General features: G+C 44.0%; 1 protein-coding gene across 10 annotated transcripts in view; it reads right to left on the bottom strand.

Annotated features, from left to right (window-relative positions):
• Positions 1-19,685, bottom strand: part of EPHA5 (EPH receptor A5) — a 381,267-nt gene that overhangs the window by 167,703 nt on the left and 193,879 nt on the right. For 4 of the 10 annotated variants that reach the window (XM_038759028.1, XM_038759027.1, XM_038759035.1 and 1 more), the window contains exons 4-5: positions 7,554-7,709; positions 3,249-3,587 (exon numbers count right to left, since the gene is read on the bottom strand). The exons of 1 other annotated variant lie outside the window; for it this stretch is intronic. In XM_038759028.1, the coding sequence (XP_038614956.1) occupies positions 3,249-3,587; positions 7,554-7,709 (495 nt within the window). The remainder of the gene's footprint in view (positions 1-3,248; positions 3,588-7,553; positions 7,710-19,685) is intronic. 5 more of the 10 variants (XM_038759033.1, XM_038759036.1, XM_038759030.1 and 2 more) reach the window with 4 other exon arrangements.

Raw genomic sequence — 19,685 nt, forward strand, 5'->3', positions numbered from 1 at the left:
GAACTTTAAAAGAGAAGAGAAATTCAAGCAATCTTCTTGGAAATGGCAGAGCAACATGGCAAAGGTAGGATTTTTGGTGTCTACCTCGGAAAGTAGACAGCACTCAAGTTAGATATCAGTAACAAAAGTTAAGAGAAATAGCTCATGTGATTTGCCTGTGTATACTCCTTTGAATACAAACATTTGAAAGAGCATGAGCCTGGATGTCAGAAAGTAATGGGTTCTAATTCTGTCTCTGCCACATTTCTGCTGTATGACCTTGGGCAAGTCACTTATCTGGGCCTCAGTTACCTCATCAGTAAAAAGGATGAAGACTGTGAACCCCACGTTGGTCAGGGACTGTGTCCAACCTGATTAAGTTGCATATATCCCAGTGCTTAGAACAATGATTGTCACAAAGTAAACACTTAACAAGTACCATAATTATAACTATGATTATTAGTATTAGTTGAATCTGGTTAGGACAGCCAACTCCATTAGAGGGTAAGTTCCTGATGGATAGGGAATGCCTCACTCCTGTATTCTGGATTTCCCCAGCATCTAGTACAGTGCACCATACCCAATGGGCACACAATAAATGCTTGTCTTGTCTTATGCCGTCGAGTCTTTTCCGACCCATCGTGACACCATGGACACATCTCTCCCAGAACGCCCCGCTCTCCATCTGATATCATTCTGGTAGTGCATCCATAGAGTTTTCTTGGTAAAAATATGGAATTGGTTTACCACTGCAGACTTTCACATGGTAAACTCAAGTCTCCACCCTCGACTCTCTCCCAAACTGTTGTGGCCCAGAACGGGTAAGTTTTGACTTGCCTTCCACTTGCTAGCCACTGGCCAAACTAAGAATGGAATGGATCTGCCTCTGCTTGACTCTCCCTCCAGTAGCCAAGACTGGTAGAGGACTGGAAATGTTCCAGGTGCAACCCTGAGAGGGAACAATGAATGCTACTACTACAAAATTTGGAAGATGTCCCTTTCTACACTATCACAGCACTTTGATGTATTAGGGGATACATGGAAGGTATGACATCACACCATGACAGCACTGAATATTTCAGCCTCCAAAAGCAAGCTTCACTGGCTGTTGGAAATACTTAGAGTGAGAGTGAACTATTTGCCAGAGTAGGAAAATGCTAACCTTTCTTGCTCAAGAATTTATCATGTTGAGAGAACCACTTTCAACTTGATTTTTGAAAGACTAGCAAAAGAAATTCAACACAACTGCCATAAAATAGAAGCAACTCATTGTCTACATTATTTAATGATAATAATAATAATAATAGTAATAACAATGGCATTTATTGAGCACTTACTATGTGCAAAGCACTGTTCTAAGCACTGGGGAGGTTACAAGGTGATCAGGTTGTTCCTCAGGGGACTCACAGTCTTCATCCCCATTTTACAGATGAGTTAACTGAGGCCCAGAGAAGTTAAGTGACTTGTCCAAAGTCACACAGCTGACAATTGGTACAGCCGGGATTTGAACCCATAACTTCTGACTCCCAAACCCGGGCTCTTTCAACCGAGCCACACTGCTTCTCACTGAGCCTCGCTGCTTTGAGTTCTTAATGTTAATACCCTTAAAATAACTTGTGTTTACTAGTAGTAAAGACATGTGGCCTAAAAAAAAATGCAGTCACTACTAACCTGTCCCAGGGAATACTTTACATCTCTGAGTAGAAAGTCAATTACCCATGTCAGCAGGAGGAATCCATTCCAGAAAGACACTAGTCTCGTGTCATCCCTGAGCATGGACCTTCTACTCTAATTTGGCCTTTCTGACCAACTGGTCCTTGGGGAAGAAATACTTTAATGCACATCCTATTGGAGAGAGAAGGCAATGCATACTAATACCTATTTTTCTTGGGGAGAGAAAGCAAACGGACACTGGAAATATTTGTAGTAACCTAGGCAGTGGGGATGATAAACTCTACCGAGTTCAGAAACAGATGCGTATTTTAAGTAAGCAGGTGGGCTTCACAGGTGCAATCCTGACATAATTTGTACTACTCTTCATAAGTTCCTCCTACTGCATCAATCAGAAGCAAGTGGGGACTTGATAGTACTTTCTTTTCCTCATGAGAAATCCACAGGGTTCACCTGACACATCAACAATCCAAATTAATTACTGCAGATGAAATTTGATTAGTAACAAGACAGCTCAGCCTCCCTGGTGGTTGTAGAACTTCACACTTGAAAGAATATTGTGCTAACTAAATGCAACACAGCCCACCAAGCATCCTCCTGTTTTATATGAGGTTGCCAAGATCTCGGTTTGGCTCTCCCAGGTTCATCCTGGCAAACGAGAAGGTGGGTGCGAAGGATGACAGGAAATGGAAGCCTGACCAAAGGGGAATACATTGTCTCGAGTGAGGAGACTTTATTAATTCCAGGATTCTGTTTCCTCATTCCCTATCTGGGTAGCACAAAAAGGTGCATACATTACTACCGGCAGTCAGGAGAGCAAATCTGTTCTTGTTAATGGAAACAGCACTATCCCATACCAGTTCCAACCGGGAAGCGGGAATAACCATTGGGAGGAGAATGGAAACGCTGGGAATATCCTCCCACCCACCTCCTTCCAAGCATGAAAGTTTATATGGCAAAAAGCCGACCCAGCCAACTGCTTTATCAATCTAGAAATTGGGTTAATCAAGAAAATCAATCCTCAAGCACCTCATTCCTACATACCAAATGGACAGGAAAGCATCAAGAAACACAATCAAATCCTGTCAGAAGGTCAAAAAAGACCAGTACCATCATATGCCTCCTCTTTATGACCTTCGGGGAGAGTGGAATGACAAACTGCCTCTGTTCATCATCTGACTTCTACTTTAGAGTCTGTCTGGTACCATTAGGGGTGATGTTCGAACAAAGACAAAAAAATGTTGAGACAACAAAAAAGTCATTTCTTCAGTAACCGGATGGAATAGTATTCACTGAGCCGAAGGGAAAGTTCACAGTCATTGTTTTTACCTGAAGCCATTAAAGGATTTCAATCAAAATGGCCAATTAAAAGTTAGTCCCTTCCACCGGGCAATAACTAGTGTGTCACTGTGGTCTTTCCCAAATTTTCGGTGAAAAGAGGGCTCCAATAATTCTGAATTATGTGATCCATTAAAACTGACTCTCCATCCAGTATCCGGGTGGCCAAACCAGATAAGAACGCAGGGATTGTCCTGTGATCAGGTCTCGAGGGTATGGCCCAGTGGGGTGGGGAGTTGGGGAGACGGGGTTCCACTTACCTGCTTGATTTGTGGTTACATTTACAGAGACATATTGCCGGGCTCCCGGGTTCGGATCGGACACTCCGTTCACCGCCTCGATCTCAAAGGTATAGTTTGTGTGAGCTAGCAAGTCCACCATCATGACCGAGGTATTGCTCAGGCCTGTTTGCCGGGGGAGGTACCTGACACGACTGCCACATTCCTCCTCACACGCACCTGCATGTGAGTTGCACCTCTTGCATGCAATAGAATAGGACACATCTTTCCTTCCACCCGTGTCAGCAGGAGGAATCCATTCCAGAAAGACACTAGTCTCGTTAACATTTGAGATGGCATTCCGGGGAGCCGAGGGGGGTCCTGGTTTGCAAAGTAAAGTGAGAAAAACAGACTTTAAGATGATGTTCCGATCCGTCTCTGGGCTGAAAAACAATTAGATTGTGCAGTACATCTTTCAAGCAGGAGTTTAGGTGTGCAATTTACAGTAAAGATTATGCAATCTGGAGGTGAGAGGTCCCAGATCAGCTGGGAATCCCTCTTAAATCGATCCCGGACGAGTCGGGTCGCAATAGGACAACAGTTCTCTGTGATGGTGGACAGGTATGCATCTTAAGGGCAGGGATCTCTGCCTAACTATATTAGACTCTCAGTGCAGTGCTTTGCATGTAGGAGGTGCTCAACAAATGCGATCCATCGATAGGTTTAATATATGAGCTTGAGTGATGGTGCGAAAAGGATGAACACTTTAGTTATTCAGGGAAAAAACAAATCATGGCTGAGAATATTACCTCGCCATTCCCTAACCCCTCCCAGTCCAGGAAAGGACGGGAAATTATATGTTCAAAACAGAAAGCATAGTTGGATACAGAAGTCCTAGATCCCACCTGCTTACCTAGATCCCACCAAGCGCTTAGTACAGTGCTCTGCACACAGTAAGTGCTCAATAAATACAATTGATGATGATGATGATGATGATGAATTGGTGGAGTGGGGATTCGAACCCATGACCCCTGACTCCAAAGCCCCTGCTCTTTCCACTGAGCCATGCTGCTTCTCTACCCTTTAAGCACCTATTGCTCACCCCACCCTCAGCCTTAAAGCACTTATATAGAATCCATAATTTATATTCCCATCTGTTTCCCCCTCTAGATCCTTGTAGGCAGGGGCTGTGTCTACCAACTCTGTTGCATTCTACTCTCCCAGAGCTTAGCACAATGCTCTGCACAGTAAGTGCTCAATAATCCTGATTCTGCCACTTGTCTGCTGTGTGACCTTGGGCAAATCACTTAACTTCTCTGCATCTCTGTTACTGCATCTGTAAAATGGGTATCAGGGCCCTGAGTCCCACATGGGATATGGACTGTGTCCAACCTGATTAGCTTGCATCTATCCCAAAGCTTAGTACAGTTCTCTGAACATAGTAAGTGCTTAATATAAACCATTTTTTTAAATAAAAAAAATAAAGTAAATACAACTGATTGATTACTTTGAACTCTATATAGCATACTGTTTAACTACTATTCCCATTTGCTTATTGGCTCCAGGAAGGCAGGAATGGTGTGTATGAACTCTAGTGTACTCTCCCAAGTGCTTAGCACAGCGCTCTGCTCACAATAGGTCTTCAAGGAATACTAGTGATTGCTTTCTGAATGACTGCAAGCCGACAGAGTCACATGATTATAAATGCTGCATAAAGGTTAGTGTTCCCATGGGAAACAAGATGAGAGACATCTTCAAAAACCAGTTATAGAGAGTCTGATTCTTGTGACTGTACTTCCAAAGCATCACTATTTGGATCTGCCTTTCCACACAGGGCCTCAGACTCTCCCTGCTTTTACCTGAAAATGCCTAAAATAAGACAAAAGTTAAAGACCTCACTTTGCCTGAAGTGTCTGGGGGTTTCAGCTTTTGTACATATTCTCGCATGAAATATTTTGATCATCTAGAGGCCGCCTGGCCTTTGGAAATGGCACGGTACTAGGAACCAAGAGACTCAGGATCTAGTCCCTGCTCTGCCACTGGAAACTTGAGCAAGTCACTCAACTTCTCTGGGCCTCAAATTCCTCATCCTTTTAATGGGGATAAGCCACATCATGAGAACTGTGTGTCGGATAGAGACTGTGTCTGATCTGATTGTCTTGTAGCTACCCCAGTGTTTGTCCCATAATGAAAGCTGAATAAAGGCCATTCTATTTTCTATGATGAATACTACCAAGGCAGTGTTGTTCTGGGGAATGTATATTGTCCAGAAGATAATATATTCATGAAGGCAGAGGATAACACAAATACCACCTACTCATTTTTCCTTTTTGTACACCTTGACATGGTAAGATATCATCATTGTGGATATTTATATATAAACAACATTTGACCAGTTGCAGTAGATGCTGCTTTCTGGTTCATCTTGCACCTATTTTTTTGGATAACTATGTATTTTCGATAACCAGATAGTATTTCTGAACAGGAAAGATTACTTCTCTGAAGAAACTGGTGGTTCTCTCCCTGTTCTCCGTAGAGGAATGAGCCACTTCTTGTGAAGACTTAAAAACCTCCATCTCAAAAGCAATGCCTTGAATCTCATAATACTCTAACTCATTAAACTAGCAGGCTCAAACGTGCTCTACGGTGATCTTTGGAGTCTGAAGATCCCTGAAAGGAATTTATAAAAAACTCCTGAAATTATACTCCAGTAAAATTTTGAAAAGCAGAACGATGGAGAGGGAGTGAATAGGGTTTTGGATTTTCAGAGAATGATCACTCCAGACCTACTTAAAAGCTACATTTGTTTTTGCCTTGGTTTTCTACTTCTCCCTAAATCTCAGAGATGGTTGTTTAAATTACAAAAATGATTCCTCTAACCATAAATATATGTTCTGTCCCCTGGACCCAAGACCAAAAAGAATTCATGGTGAGACAATTAATGCATTCTGCCTCTCCTTTCTCTCTCTTTGACATTTGGTTTTCAGATGAATTCACTTTTGTGGGAGAACTGAGCACATTTATTCAGCTAGAGGGTTGGGCTCTTTGAGGCTATTGATATGGAAAGTAGGATGGGATGGGAATGAGTGGTGTCCTTAAATTTAGACAGAACTGGTGTAAAAATCTGTGAGTGGGGAAGGGGGAAGACATTGCCTGCTAACCTAGTGATCTTTGCTAGGCAACAAACTCCTAAGTGACTTCAGTGTTTGAGGGACAACCGCTATCTGTTGACTTTCACTTTGACACTCACTTAATTTTCTGAGCTGAGAAACTGTGAACACCCAAGTTTTGCCTCTGGAGTCTGACTGGTCCATCTTGGAATAACCCTGCCCCTCTACTTCTACCTAGGCATTTTGGGGACTGATTTAGGACACTGCTAGAACTGCTAATTCTTCACTTTTCTTGGCCCAAATTATGATCTGGACCTTCACACTGACTCCCGTGAGCTGTGGCTGATGACTGCATGAAAAGATGGATCTAAGAGATTGGGGGTAGTCCTTACAGTGCAGATGGCCTTAGTGGTCGAAAAGCAGCATGGCCTAATGGGTAGAGCATGGGCTTGGGAGTCAGAAGGACCTGGGTTCTAATCCCAATTTTGTCACTCATCAGCTGTGTGACCCTGAGCAAGTCACTTCACTTCTCTGTGCTGTGCCTCAATTCCCTCAGCTGTAAAATGGGGATTAGAAGCAGCGTGGCTCAGTGGAAAGAGCACTGGCTTTGGAGTCAGAGATCATGGGATCGAATCCCAACTCCGTCACATGTCTGCTGTGTGACCTTGGGCAAGTCACTTAACTTCTATGAGCCTCAGTTATGCAAAATGGGGGTTAAGACATTGAGCCCCACATGGGACAACTTGATCACCTTGTATCCCCCCCCCCCCGCACTTAGAACAGTGCTCCACACATAGTAAGCGCTTAATAAATGCCATCATCATTATTATTAAGACCGAGTTCTCTGTGGAACAAGGACTGTGAACAAACCAATTATCTTTTAACTACCCCAGTGCTTAGAACAGTGCCTAGCCCATAGTAAGTGCTTAACAAAATACCACTGTTAGGGTTGTCGATCCAATTACCACAAGCACTACAATTCCATTAAAACCCCAAACTTCCATTACTTGGGATTACCTTGAATGCATGAACCTACACAGAGACCGTTTCAAGAGAACGTGGGATTTGGAGGGGATGCAACATTTCGTTGAGGAACCTATTTAATGAAAATGTTGCAGGGTGACTGAATGCCCAAGATAAAGATCTGTCCAGGGAAGTTGTTATACACGTCACACTGTTCCCTCAAATTGCCACAATATGAAAGTAATGTTCCCCAATTTATGCAGGGTTTCCTTACTTGTACAAGCCATTGTGGGGGGATCAGACTCCCTCCTGAAATAATCCTTTTCACACAGACAAGAGGTGGAGGCTTCATCGTGGGTGTAACTGTGAGGAGGGCACTTACTGCAGCTCTGACTCTGATGGGAGGCTTTAAAGAATCCAGGTCTGCACACTGTAAAGAGAAATCAGAGACTCAGCTCTTTTGCCCAACAACTGCTTTAAGGGTTTTGTCAACATGGTTCATTCATTCATTCATTCAAACATTTATTGAGAGCATACTATGTGCAGAGCACTGTACTAAGCGCTTGGGAGAGCACAATGATAAAAAGACACATTCCCTGCCCACAGTGAGCTTACAGTCTGGAGGTGGCAGACACTGATATAAATAAATAAAAGATAGATATGTGCATAAGTGCTGTGGGGCTGAGTGAGAGGGAGAGCAAAGAGAACAAGTCAGGGTGATAGAGAAGGGAGTGGAAGAAGAAAGAGGGGACTTAGTCAGTGAAGGCCTCTCGGAGGAGATGTGTCTTCAATAAAGATTTGACCAGGGGGAGAGCAACTGTCTGTCAGATTTGAGGAGGGAGGGTTTTCCAGGAGAAAGGCAGGACATGGGTGGAGGGTAGGAAGCGAGATAGAAGAGATGGAGAAACAGGGAGAAGGTGAGTATCAGAGAAGCAAAGTATGCAGGCTGGGTTGTAGTACGAGAGTAGCGAGTTGAAGTTGGTGGGGACAAGGTGATTGAATATTGTGCCTATCAGACTCATCACTGTCCCACATACTACATGCACATTGTTTAGCAAATTCAAACACTGTTCATGTACCATGGCTTTGAATCCTATGCCTCCCTAATAGGATCTCAAAAATCACATTATTGTCCTTCGATACACAGGGAACTTATGAATCTTTAATACTTTGGTGAATTTGATTTTTCTAAGACGGTGCCCCTCGCCACGGAGACTTGGAGAACATACGTATAATGCATAATGGAAACTGTGCACCTTTGTGGAACCAGAAACAACTCTAGAAACAAACCATGCTTGGGAAACCAGAAAAGAATGACTTTGCAATGTCTGTCACCAGCAGCTAAAAATAATGGAAAGTTAGCAATGATTTTAAGATTCAGAAAACTTAGGTTCACTGATCAATATATTACACTATGCCTGAACATTTGGAGTAATTGTATTGAATGGGGGATGAGCAAGCCCAGGGGAGAAAAAACAGTAGGAAATGATATTTAGAAGGGTTTGGCTAGAGATTTTGAATTGCTATGTAGCTATCAGGGGTAGGTACAGCACATTGCACCTAAGGCAATCAATTTCAAATCAATCAGTGGTATTTATTGATCTCTTTCTGTGTGCAGGGCACTGTACTAAATGCTTGGGAAAGTAAGATTTCATTGAGTTGGTAGCTGTGATCCCTGCCCTCAGGAATCTTACAGTCTTCAGGGGGAGACAGACATTAAAATTAATTATGATCAGGGGAAATTGTAGAATATAAGGATAATTGCATAAGTGCTATTGGGCTGGGGTGAGTATTGAAGAGCTTAAGGGGTAGATCATTATTATTACTCTCACAAGATCCTACACTCCATAAGGACAGGGATGATGCTTGCTTCATCTACTGTACTCTCCCAAGCACATAGTACAGTACTCTGTACACAGGAAGTGTTCAACAAATACACCTAACACTCATACAGCTAAAACACACTTTTTTTCTTGGTTTTCGATTATCTCTACACTTTGTGCAAAGCACATTCTTAGATAGTGAGGCTGTGTTCACAGCAGTGGGTTTGAAAGGCCCTTTTCCTTAAAAATATGTAGTGACCGAGTTTTTATTTCCAGTATAAATATCTTAAGGTCCTAGTTCAATGTTTTGTACATAGAAAATACTCAACAAATGCTAGATGGCAAAAAATGTCTTGACGTAAAAGAATTATTTGGTGTAATGACCGTTGTAGACTGTAAACTCATTATGGGCAGTGGATGTGTCTGTTATATTGTTTTATTAAACTCTCCTAAGTACTTTACAGTGCTCCGCACAGAGTAAGTGCTCAGTGGAACCAGCGTGGCTCAGTGGAAAGAGCCCAGGCTTTGGAGTCAGAGGTCATGGGTTCGAATCCCAGCTCCGGCACACATCTGCTGTGTGACCTTGGGCAAGTCACTTAACTTCCCTGATCCTCAGTCACCTCATCTGGAAAATGGGGATTACGACTGTAAGCCCCACGTGGGACAACTTGATCAGCTTGTATCTCCCCCTAGCACTTAGAACAGTGCTCTGCACATAGTAAGCGCTTAACAAATGGCATCATCATCATCATCATCATCATTGTACTTCCCAAGCACTTAGAACAGTACTGTACACACAGTAAGTGCTCAATAAATATGACTGAATGAATGAATATATATGATTGATTATATTTGTGAGAGTCTAGAAAATATTTCCATACATTTTTCCCTCTCTCTTATTGTATAATTTTCTATTTGGTAGTCTAAAGTGTATAAGTGAGTCTCTGCTAGACAGAAGATGTCACTCATTCTAAGTTCCCACTACCAGCAGTAAAACTGCAGCCATCTACTTGATTAGTTATGGATCTTAATTATCACTTAAGAGTAGTTTTTCTCTTGGCATTTTATTTTTTTTTCCTAGTAACAAGTCTTATTCAACTTTCAGCAATGAATACAAGATGAATAATGTCATTCCTCGGTAGATCAATGGTTTATCCACTTTAAATATCCCATTTCTGAGAGTAGCAATGGGGGGTCTGGAAAATCCATATGGTGGCTAATAATGGTGGCATTTGTTAAGTGCGTATTGTATGCCAAACATTGTACTAACTACTCTGGTTGACACAGAACAATCACGTCAGACACAATTCCTATCCTACGCAGGGCTCACAGTCTAAAAGGGAGGGAAAACAGATGTGTAATCCCCATTTGACAGACCAGGAAATCGAGGCATGAGGAATCAAGTGACTTGCCCAAGACACACAACATGACAGTGACTGGTCAGAGATTAAAACCCAGGTTGCCTGGTTCCTACACATGTGCTATTTCCACCCACCCATGGTCTAGTTGCCTTTTTTTTTTCCTGGCTTTGGGGTGGCCTCACCTCAGCATTCCTGAGAGGAGATGAGAGAGAGGAATGTGATGCACTGGAATGGGTTGAGCCAGTATTTGCTCCAAGCCATTCCCTCCCTTTACTAAGCACATCCTCTTCATCAGCTGGGATCAGAAACAAGCAACAAACAAACCCCTTGTTGTTTCTTCCCTTTCCTCTTCCTGCTCTTGGTGGGAAAGGACTAGAGCTGTTCCCTTTGCTATCTGCTTCAGAAACCACAAAGAAAGAGCAGGAGTGGAAGGTGACAGGAATGGAGAGCCCAATCTTCTATATGGAATCAGAATCCAGCTGGAAACATTACAAGGCAAGAGACAGCAGGGAAGAAGGGAAAATGGGAAAGGTGTCCCCCATTATTCAGTAAGATCCTTGAGTTAGTAATAATACTGATAATAATAATGATGGCATTTGTTAAGCGCTTACTATGTGCCAAGCACTGTTCTAACTGCTGGGGGGATACAAGATAATCAGGTTGTCCCACATGGGGCTCACAGTCTTAATCCCCAGTTTCTAGATGAGGGAACTAAGGCACAGAGAAGTTAAGTGGCTTGCCCAAAGTCACACAGCTGACAGTTGGCAGAGCCAGGATTAGAACCCATGATCTCCGACTCCCAAGCCCATGCTTTGTCCTCTGAGCCACGCTGCTTCTCTAGTTGGTAAAGCAGGTTGTTAAGAGGTCAGAACTTCAATGTTCAAGGTCTTTTCTTACAATCTGATATTGAACATGGCCTGTAATGATGCTTATGGACTTATTCAAGGAGTCAGTTGTGCTTGAGTTCGGTCCTTAGCTTACACTTATAGGGAAGATTTGGCGACAGTTAAACTCTGTAGTCCTTTAGTTTAATCAGCAACCTGATATCACATTCTCGTTGAGAGCCTTTCAAAGGTTGTGCTGTCCTTCTTGATTCTGTTTTCTTATCCATCACTGTGTCGTCAGTCAGTGTCCTGCTTAGGTAGTAGAATTCCATCAACACTTTCAGTTCTATGTTCCTATTATGAATTTTGGGCTATGTGTATAATCAATCAATCAATCAATCGTATTTATTGAGCGCTTACTATGTGCAGAGCACTGTACTAAGCGCTTGGGAAGTACAAATTGGCATCACATAGAGACAGTCCCTACCCAACAGTGGGCTCACAGTCTAAAAGGGGGAGACAGAGGACAGAACCAAACATACCAACAAAATAAAATAAGTAGGATAGAAATGTACAAGTAAAATAAATAAATAAATAGAGTAATAAATATGTACAACCATATATACATATATACAGGTGCTGTGGGGAAGGGAAGGAGGTAAGACGGGGGATGGAGAGGGGGACGAGGGGGAGAGGAAAGAAGGGGCTCAGTCTGGGAAGGCCTCCTGGAGGAGGTGAGCTCTCAGCAGGGCCTTGAGGAAGAGAGCTAGCTTGGCGGATGGGCAGAGGGAGGGCATTCCAGGCCCGGGGGATGACGTGGGCCGGGGGTCGATGGCGGGACAGGCGAGAGCGAGGTACAGTGAGGAGATTAGTGGTGGAGGAGCAGAGGGTGCGGGCTGGGCAGTAGAAGGAGAGAAGGGAGGTGAGGTAGGAGGGGGCGAGGTGATGGAGAGCCTTGAAGCCCAGGGTGAGGAGTTTCTGCCTGATGCGCAGATTGATTGGTAGCCATTGGAGGTTTTTGAGGAGGGGAGTAATATGTCCAGAGCGTTTCTGGACAAAGATAATCCGGGCAGCAGTATGAAGTATGGATTGAAGTGGAGAGAGACACGAGGATGGGAGATCAGAGAGAAGACTAGTGCAGTAGTCCAGACGGGATAGGATGAGAGCTTGAATGAGCAGGGTAGCGGTTTGGATGGAGAGGAAAGGGCGGATCTTGGCAATGTTGCGGAGCTGAGACCGGCAGGTTTTGGTGACGGCTTGGATGTGAGGGGTGAATGAGAGAGCGGAGTCGAGGATGACACCAAGGTTGCAGGCTTGTGAGACGGGAAGGATGGTAGTGCCGTCAACAGAGATGGGAAAGTCAGGGAGAGGACAAGGTTTGGGAGGGAAGACAAGGAGCTCAGTCTTCGACATGTTGAGCTTTAGGTGGCGGGCGGACATCCAGATGGAGATGTCCTGAAGGCAGGAGGAGATGCGAGCCTGGAGGGAGGGGGAGAGAGCAGGGGCAGAGATGTAGACCTGGGTGTCATCAGCGTAGAGATGATAGTTGAAGCCGTGGGAGCGAATGAGGTCACCAAGGGAGTGAGTGTAGATTGAGAACAGAAGGGGACCAAGCACTGAACCTTGGGGAACCCCCACAGTAAGAGGATGGGAGGGGGAGGAGGAGCCTGCAAAAGAGACTGAGAAAGAACGACCGGAGAGATAAGAGGAGAACCAGGAGAGGACGGAGTCTGTGAAGCCAAGGTCAGATAACGTTTGGAGGAGAAGGGGGTGGTCCACAGTGTCAAAGGCAGCTGAGAGGTCGAGGAGGATTAGGACAGAGTATGAGCCGTTGGATTTGGCAAGCAGGAGGTCATTGGTGACCTTTGAGAGCGCAGTTTCCATGGAATGAAGGGGACAGAAGACAGACTGGAGGGGGTCGAGGAGAGAGTTGTTGTTGAGGAATTCTAGGCAGCGCGTGTAGACAACTCGTTCAAGGAGTTTGGAAAGGAATGGTAGGAGGGATATGGGACGATAACTAGAAGGTGAGGTGGGGTCAAGAGAGGGTTTTTTTTAGGATGGGAGAGACATGGGCATGTTTGAAGGCAGAGGGGAAGGAACCAGTGGAGAGTGAGCGGTTGAAGATGGAAGTTAAGGAGGGGAGAAGGGATGGAGCGAGAGATTTCATAAGATGAGAGGGAATGGGGTCAGAAGCACAGGTGGCCGGAGTAGCACTTGAGAGGAGGGAGGAGAGTTCCTCTGAGGATACCGCTGGGAAGGATGGGAGAGTAGCAGAGAGTGTTGAGAGCCGGGGGGTTGGAGAAAGGGGGGAAGAGACTTTGGGGAGGTCGGACCTGATGGATTTAATTTTGTTAATGAAGTAGGAGGCCAGATCGTTGGGGGTGAGGGAAGGAGGAGGGGGAGGAACCAGGGGCCTGAGAAGGGAGTTGAATGTACGGAAGAGCTGGCGGGGGTGATGGGCATGGGTGTCAATAAGGGAGGAGAAATAGTTTTGTCTGGCAGAAGAGAGGGCTGAGTTAAGGCAGGAAAGGATAAACTTGAAGTGAACGAGGTTGGCATGGTGTTTAGACTTTCGCCAGCAGAGCTCAGCAGCTCGAGCATAAGAGCGAAGGAGGCGGACAGTGGCAGTGATCCAGGGCTGTGGGTTAGTGGTGCGAGAGCGGCGAAGGGAAAGGGGAGCGAGCGAGTCTAGCTGAGTAGAAAGGGTAGAGTTGAGAGCAGTAATCTGATCATCAAGACTGGGTAGAGAGGAGAGGGCGGCGAGGTGGGGTGTGAGGCGCTCCGAAAGATGGGTGGGGTCCAGAGAGCGGAGATCTCTGTGAGGGAGTAATACGGATTTACAGGGGAAAGGAGTGTGAGTGAGGAGGCAGGTGAGAAGATTATGATCAGAGAGAGGGATCACAGAGTTGGTGAGGGTGGACACAGTGCAGCGGTAGGAGATGATGAGGTCGAGGGTATGACCAAGTTGGTGAGTGGGTGAGGTGGGGTGGAGGAAGAGGTTGGCAGCGTCAAGGAGAGATAGAAGGCGGGCGGCAGAGGAGTCGTTAGGGATATCCATGTGGATATTGAAGTCTCCGAGGATCAGAGTGGGCATGGAGAAGGAGAGAAGGAATGTGAGGAAGGGGTCAAATTCGTTAAAGAAGTTGGAAGTGAGGCCCGGAGGGCGGTAGATGACGGCTACAAGAATCTGGAGGGGGTGGTAGAGTCGAATAATGTGGGCTTCAAAGGAAGGGAAGGAAAGGGAAGGGGGAGGAGGGATAGTGCGAAAGCGACATTGGGGGGCGAGAAGGAAACCGACACCTCCTCCTTTTCCGGTGAGTCTGGGGGAGTGGGAGAAGAAGAGGCCTGCACTGCAGAGAGCAGCAGAAGAGACCGTGTCGTCCGGCGACAGCCATGTTTCAGTTAGGGCGAGGAGGAGTAGGGAACTGGAAAGGAAAAGGTCCAGGATGAAAGGGATCTTACTTAAAACGGAGCGGGGGTTCCAGAGGCCACACTTGGCATCAGCTGTCGAGGGTGGGGAGGGAGGGGGAAGGGTGCGAGGGGGTATAACTTCCCTGGTGCAGCTTAATATATCACCTCTGTTTTCTTTAGACTTATCATGACATGCAAACTCGTGAAGCGTTCCATATTTTTACACATCTGCCAAGTTAACTCTCTTCCTCTTTTCAAAACTCTACTGAGAGCTCACCACCTCCAGGAGGCCTTCCCAGACTGAGCCCCCTTTTTCCTCTCCCCTTCTCCATCCCCTCTGCCCTACCTCCTTCCCCTCCCCGCAGCACTTGTATATATATTTGTACATATTTACTACTCTATTTTACTTGTACATACTTACAATTCTATTTAGTCTTCTAGACTGTGAGCCCGCTGTTGGGTAGGGACCATCTCTATATGTTGCCAAGTTGTACTTCCCAAGCGCTTAGTACAGTGCTGTGCACACAGTAAGTGCTCAATAAATACGATTGAATGAAAGAATGAATAGTAGACATCATCCCTGCTTGCAAGGAGCTTACAAAATACTGGGGGGAGACAGATATTGCAGCATAAGTAAGGGAAAGCAAAATATTTTTATGATATGCACATAAGTGCTAACACAGGCAAAGAGGAAGAGGTGACCTCTTTTCATATTCTATTACTCTATTTATTTATTTATTTATTTTACTTGTACATATCTATTCTATTTATTATATTTTGTTAGTATGTTTGGTTTTGTTCTCTGTCTCCCCCTTTTAGACTGTGAGCCCACTGTTGGGTAGGGACTGTCTCCATATGTTGCCAACTTGTACTTCCCAAGCGCTTAGTACAGTGCTCTGCACACAGTAAGTGCTCAATAAATACGATTGATTGACTGATTGATTGATACGTAACTTGCCATTTTAACAGAACCCTACGTAGACTCTTTTCAAGTAATTTCAGATGGTGTTAGAAGCACAGACAGCCTACAGCTCATAATTAAATGCATTTATCTTCTCCTAAACAATAAACCTTATCTTATGCCTTAGCAGCCAGTCTGACAGAAATATGGACATTTCTGTTTTGATAAATTTGTTGGGTTTTTTTCATTATTTTTGTTTCAGCCACAGTTTAATAGAAGCCAAAGGTGTGAGGTGGACTTTCAGAAAACTACTTTGCTACTACTATTCACTGGAGAAAAAAGAGAAATCACCCTCCTTGGGCTGCCTTTATAGGAATTTCAATAGCTGTTGCAGATACACAGCACCAAACCTTCAAAAGTCCCAGGAAAACTGAGGACTTACTATTTCCATTAACTGAAGTCTCTGAATTTTCCAATCAATCAGTCAGGGCTGAGCACCTATTGTGTGCACTGCAACTGTTTGGAAGAGTAAAATTGAAATAGTAGACATGGTCCCTGTGTTCAAGGAACAGAATAGATAAGCAGCGTGGCTCAGTGGCTTTTTAGACTGTAAGCCCACTGTTGGGTAAGGACTGTCTCTATATGTTGCCAACTTGTACTTCCCAAGCGCTTAGTACAGTGCTGTGCACACAGTAAGGGCTCAATAAATACAATTGAATGAATGAATGAATGGAAAGAACAAGGTCTTAGGAATCAGAGGTCATGGGTTCTAATCCCGACTCCGCCACTTGTCAGCTATGTGACCTTGGGCAAGTCACTTAACTTCTCTGAGCCTCAGTGACCTCATCTGTAAAATGGGGATTAAGACTGTAAGCCCCAAGTGAGGCAATCTGATCACCTTGTATCCTCCCCAGCACCTAGAACAGTGCTTGGCACATAGTAAGTGCTTAACAAATACTAACATTATTATTATTATTATTATTATTATTATTATTATTATTAATCTTACCTATTTTCCAAATTGAAAATTCTCTATTTTTTCTATAGTACCCCTGCCAATAGGAATTTATGGAATCCCATTTTTCCTGACATTGCTGTAACACAACCAGCTTAGCCCAAGATCCATACATTTTGGTTTTGAAATCTGCATCCTGGCTATTCACTGAAATGTATATATCACTGGCTATATTTCACAGAATGCTTCATCACAAATGTGTTTATTATTATTATTATTATATTATTATTATAATAATAATATAATAATAATAATAATACTGGTTAAACATTATGTATCAATCACTTTTTTGGGTATTTTGAAATCACTTACTATGTGTCAATATGAGCCAAACATTGCTCTAAGCTCTGGGGTAGCTCAGGTTAATTAGGTCAGACATGGTCCCTGTCCTGCATGGGAATTACAGTCTAAGTAAGAGGGAGAACAGGTATCTTCAGAGAGGTTACGTGACTTGTCCAAGGTCACGCAGCAAGCAATTGGCAGTACTAAGTACTGGGATGGATACAGACAATCATGGCAGACACAGTGCCTGTTCCAACTAGGCACACCTTCTAAGTAAGAAGCAGTAGGATTTTTTCCCCCATTAACAGATGAAGAAACTGAGGCACAGGAGAGTTAAGTGACTTGCCCAAGGTCACACAGCAGACAGGTGGCAGAGCCAGAATTGAAGTCCTTTCATTCTCAGACCAATGCTCTTTCCAATAAGCCACACTGCTTCTGGATAATATGTTTATGGATAATAGCATCTGTGGTATTAAAGTAAGCACTTACTCCATGCTAAATGCTGAGTTAGATGCCTTGCAATCGCACTGGACATAGTCCCTGTCCCATAAGGGGATCAGAATCTATGTTACCCCAATTTACAGACGAGGAAACAGACTTTCAGACAGAATATTAACCTTGCCAAAGTCATCCATCAGGTCAGTGGAACAGCTGGACATGGAAGTCTCTCATCTTCTGAAACCCTGACCTATCTTCTGCCCGGTAATGGAAAAGCTCAGCACTTGGCTATTTCCTAAAGTGTGTAAAATGCTTCCCCAGAAAACACAATTGTATTTATACAGTTATCTATAGATGTAATTATTGGTTTAGTGGTTTTGTTGCGATCATTTCCGCCTTACCTCCTTCCCCTTCCCACAGCACCTGTATATATGTATATATGTTTGTATGTATTTATTACTCTATTTATTTATTTATTTTATTTGTACATTCATTCATTCATTCAATCATACTTATTGAGCACTTACTGTGTGCAGAGCATGGTACTAAGTGCTTGGGAAGTACAAGTTGGCAACATATAGAGACGGTTCCTACCCAACAGTGGGCTTTATTTTGTGAATATGTTTTGTTTTGTTGTCTGTCTCCCCCTTCTAGACTGTGAGCCTGCTGTTGGGTAGGGACCGTCTCTATATGTTGCCAACTTGTACTTCCCAAGCGCTTAGTACAGTGCTCTGCACACAGTAAGTGCTCAATAAATACGGCTGAAAGAATGAATGAATGAATGAATGAATGAATCATTTATTACATGCTTACAATGTGCTGACTGTTGGGAGAGATAGCACTTATCAGAAGGATGAAGTCTGTATCTCACAATGGGCTTAAAATTGATCTCACTCTCATTGTATAGATGAATAATCTGTGGCTCAGAGAGGTTAAGTGACTTGCCCAGGGCTAGTGGTAGAATTGGGGCCGGGACACAGGTCTCGTGACTGCCAAACTAGTGCATTTTTTCTAGTTCAACGCCACCTAACTGCGTTTGCCCTTCAACCTGCTTCTTTATCTATTCTTCCTCCAGATTTCACTAACACCACATGATTTCTGTTTGGTTTCCATTAAGGAATAAGTGGTATTTGTTCAGTGCTTACTATGTGCCAAGCACTGTACTCACCTCCTCCAGGAGGCCTTCCCAGACTGAGCCCCCCCTTCCTCTCCCCCTCCTCCCCTTCCCCATCTCCCCACCTTACCTTCTTCCCCTCCCCACAGCACCTGCATATACGTATATATGTTTGTACACATTTATTACTCTATTTATTTTACTTGTACATATCTATTCTATTTATTTTATTTTGTTAATATGTTTTCTTTTGTTGTCTGTCTCCCCCTTCTAGACTGTGAGCCCGCTGTTGGGTAGGGACCGTCTCTATATGTTGCCAACTTGTACTTCCCAAGAGCTTAGTACAGTGCTCTACGCACAGTAAGCGCTCAATAAATACGACTGAATGAATGAATGAATAAATACAATTGAATGAATGAATGAATGAGGTGCTGAGTCAGATACAAAGTAATCAGGTTCCACATGGGGCTCACAGTCCAGGTAGGAGGGAGAACAGCTTTGAATTTCCATTTTGCAGATGAGGCAACTGAAGTACAGCAAGGTTAAGTGACTTGCCCAGGATCACAGAGCAGGTGAGTGGGAAGGTTGGGATGAGAATCCAGGGCCTCTGACTCCCAAGGCAATGCTGTTTTCACTAGGCCATTCATTCATTCATTCAATCGTATTTATTGAGTGCTTACTGTGTGCAGAGCACTGTACTAAGCCCTTGGGAAGTACAAGTTGGCAACATCTAGAGACGGTCCCTACCCAACAGTGGGCTCACAGTCTAGAAGGGGGAGATAGACAACAAAACAAAACATATTAACAAAATGAAATAAATAGAATAAATATGTACAAGTAAAATAGAGTAATAAATATGTACAAACATATATACCTATATACAGGTGCTCTGGGGTGCGGAAGGAGGTAAGGCGGGGGGGATGGGGAGGGGCCACACTACTTCGGCCTCTGACTCCCAAGGCAGTGCTGTTTTCACTAGGCCACACTACTTCCCTTTGCTACTCAGAGCTCAGCACAGAGTAAACACTTGTAAGCTCGCTCTAGACTGTAAACTGGTTAGGAGCAGGGGATGTGTCTGTTTACTGTCATTAGGTAAGCTCCCAAGCACTCAAAATATACGTGCTCAATAAATACGACCGACTCATATATACTATTATTACTACTAATACTACTACTCAATACACAAAGTAGAACCGGGTAGCTAGGAAGTAATATATGGGAGTCCATTCTCTCCTCC

Source organism: Tachyglossus aculeatus, chromosome 17 (assembly GCF_015852505.1).
Source record: "Tachyglossus aculeatus isolate mTacAcu1 chromosome 17, mTacAcu1.pri, whole genome shotgun sequence".
Taxonomy (NCBI): Eukaryota; Metazoa; Chordata; class Mammalia; order Monotremata; family Tachyglossidae; genus Tachyglossus; species Tachyglossus aculeatus.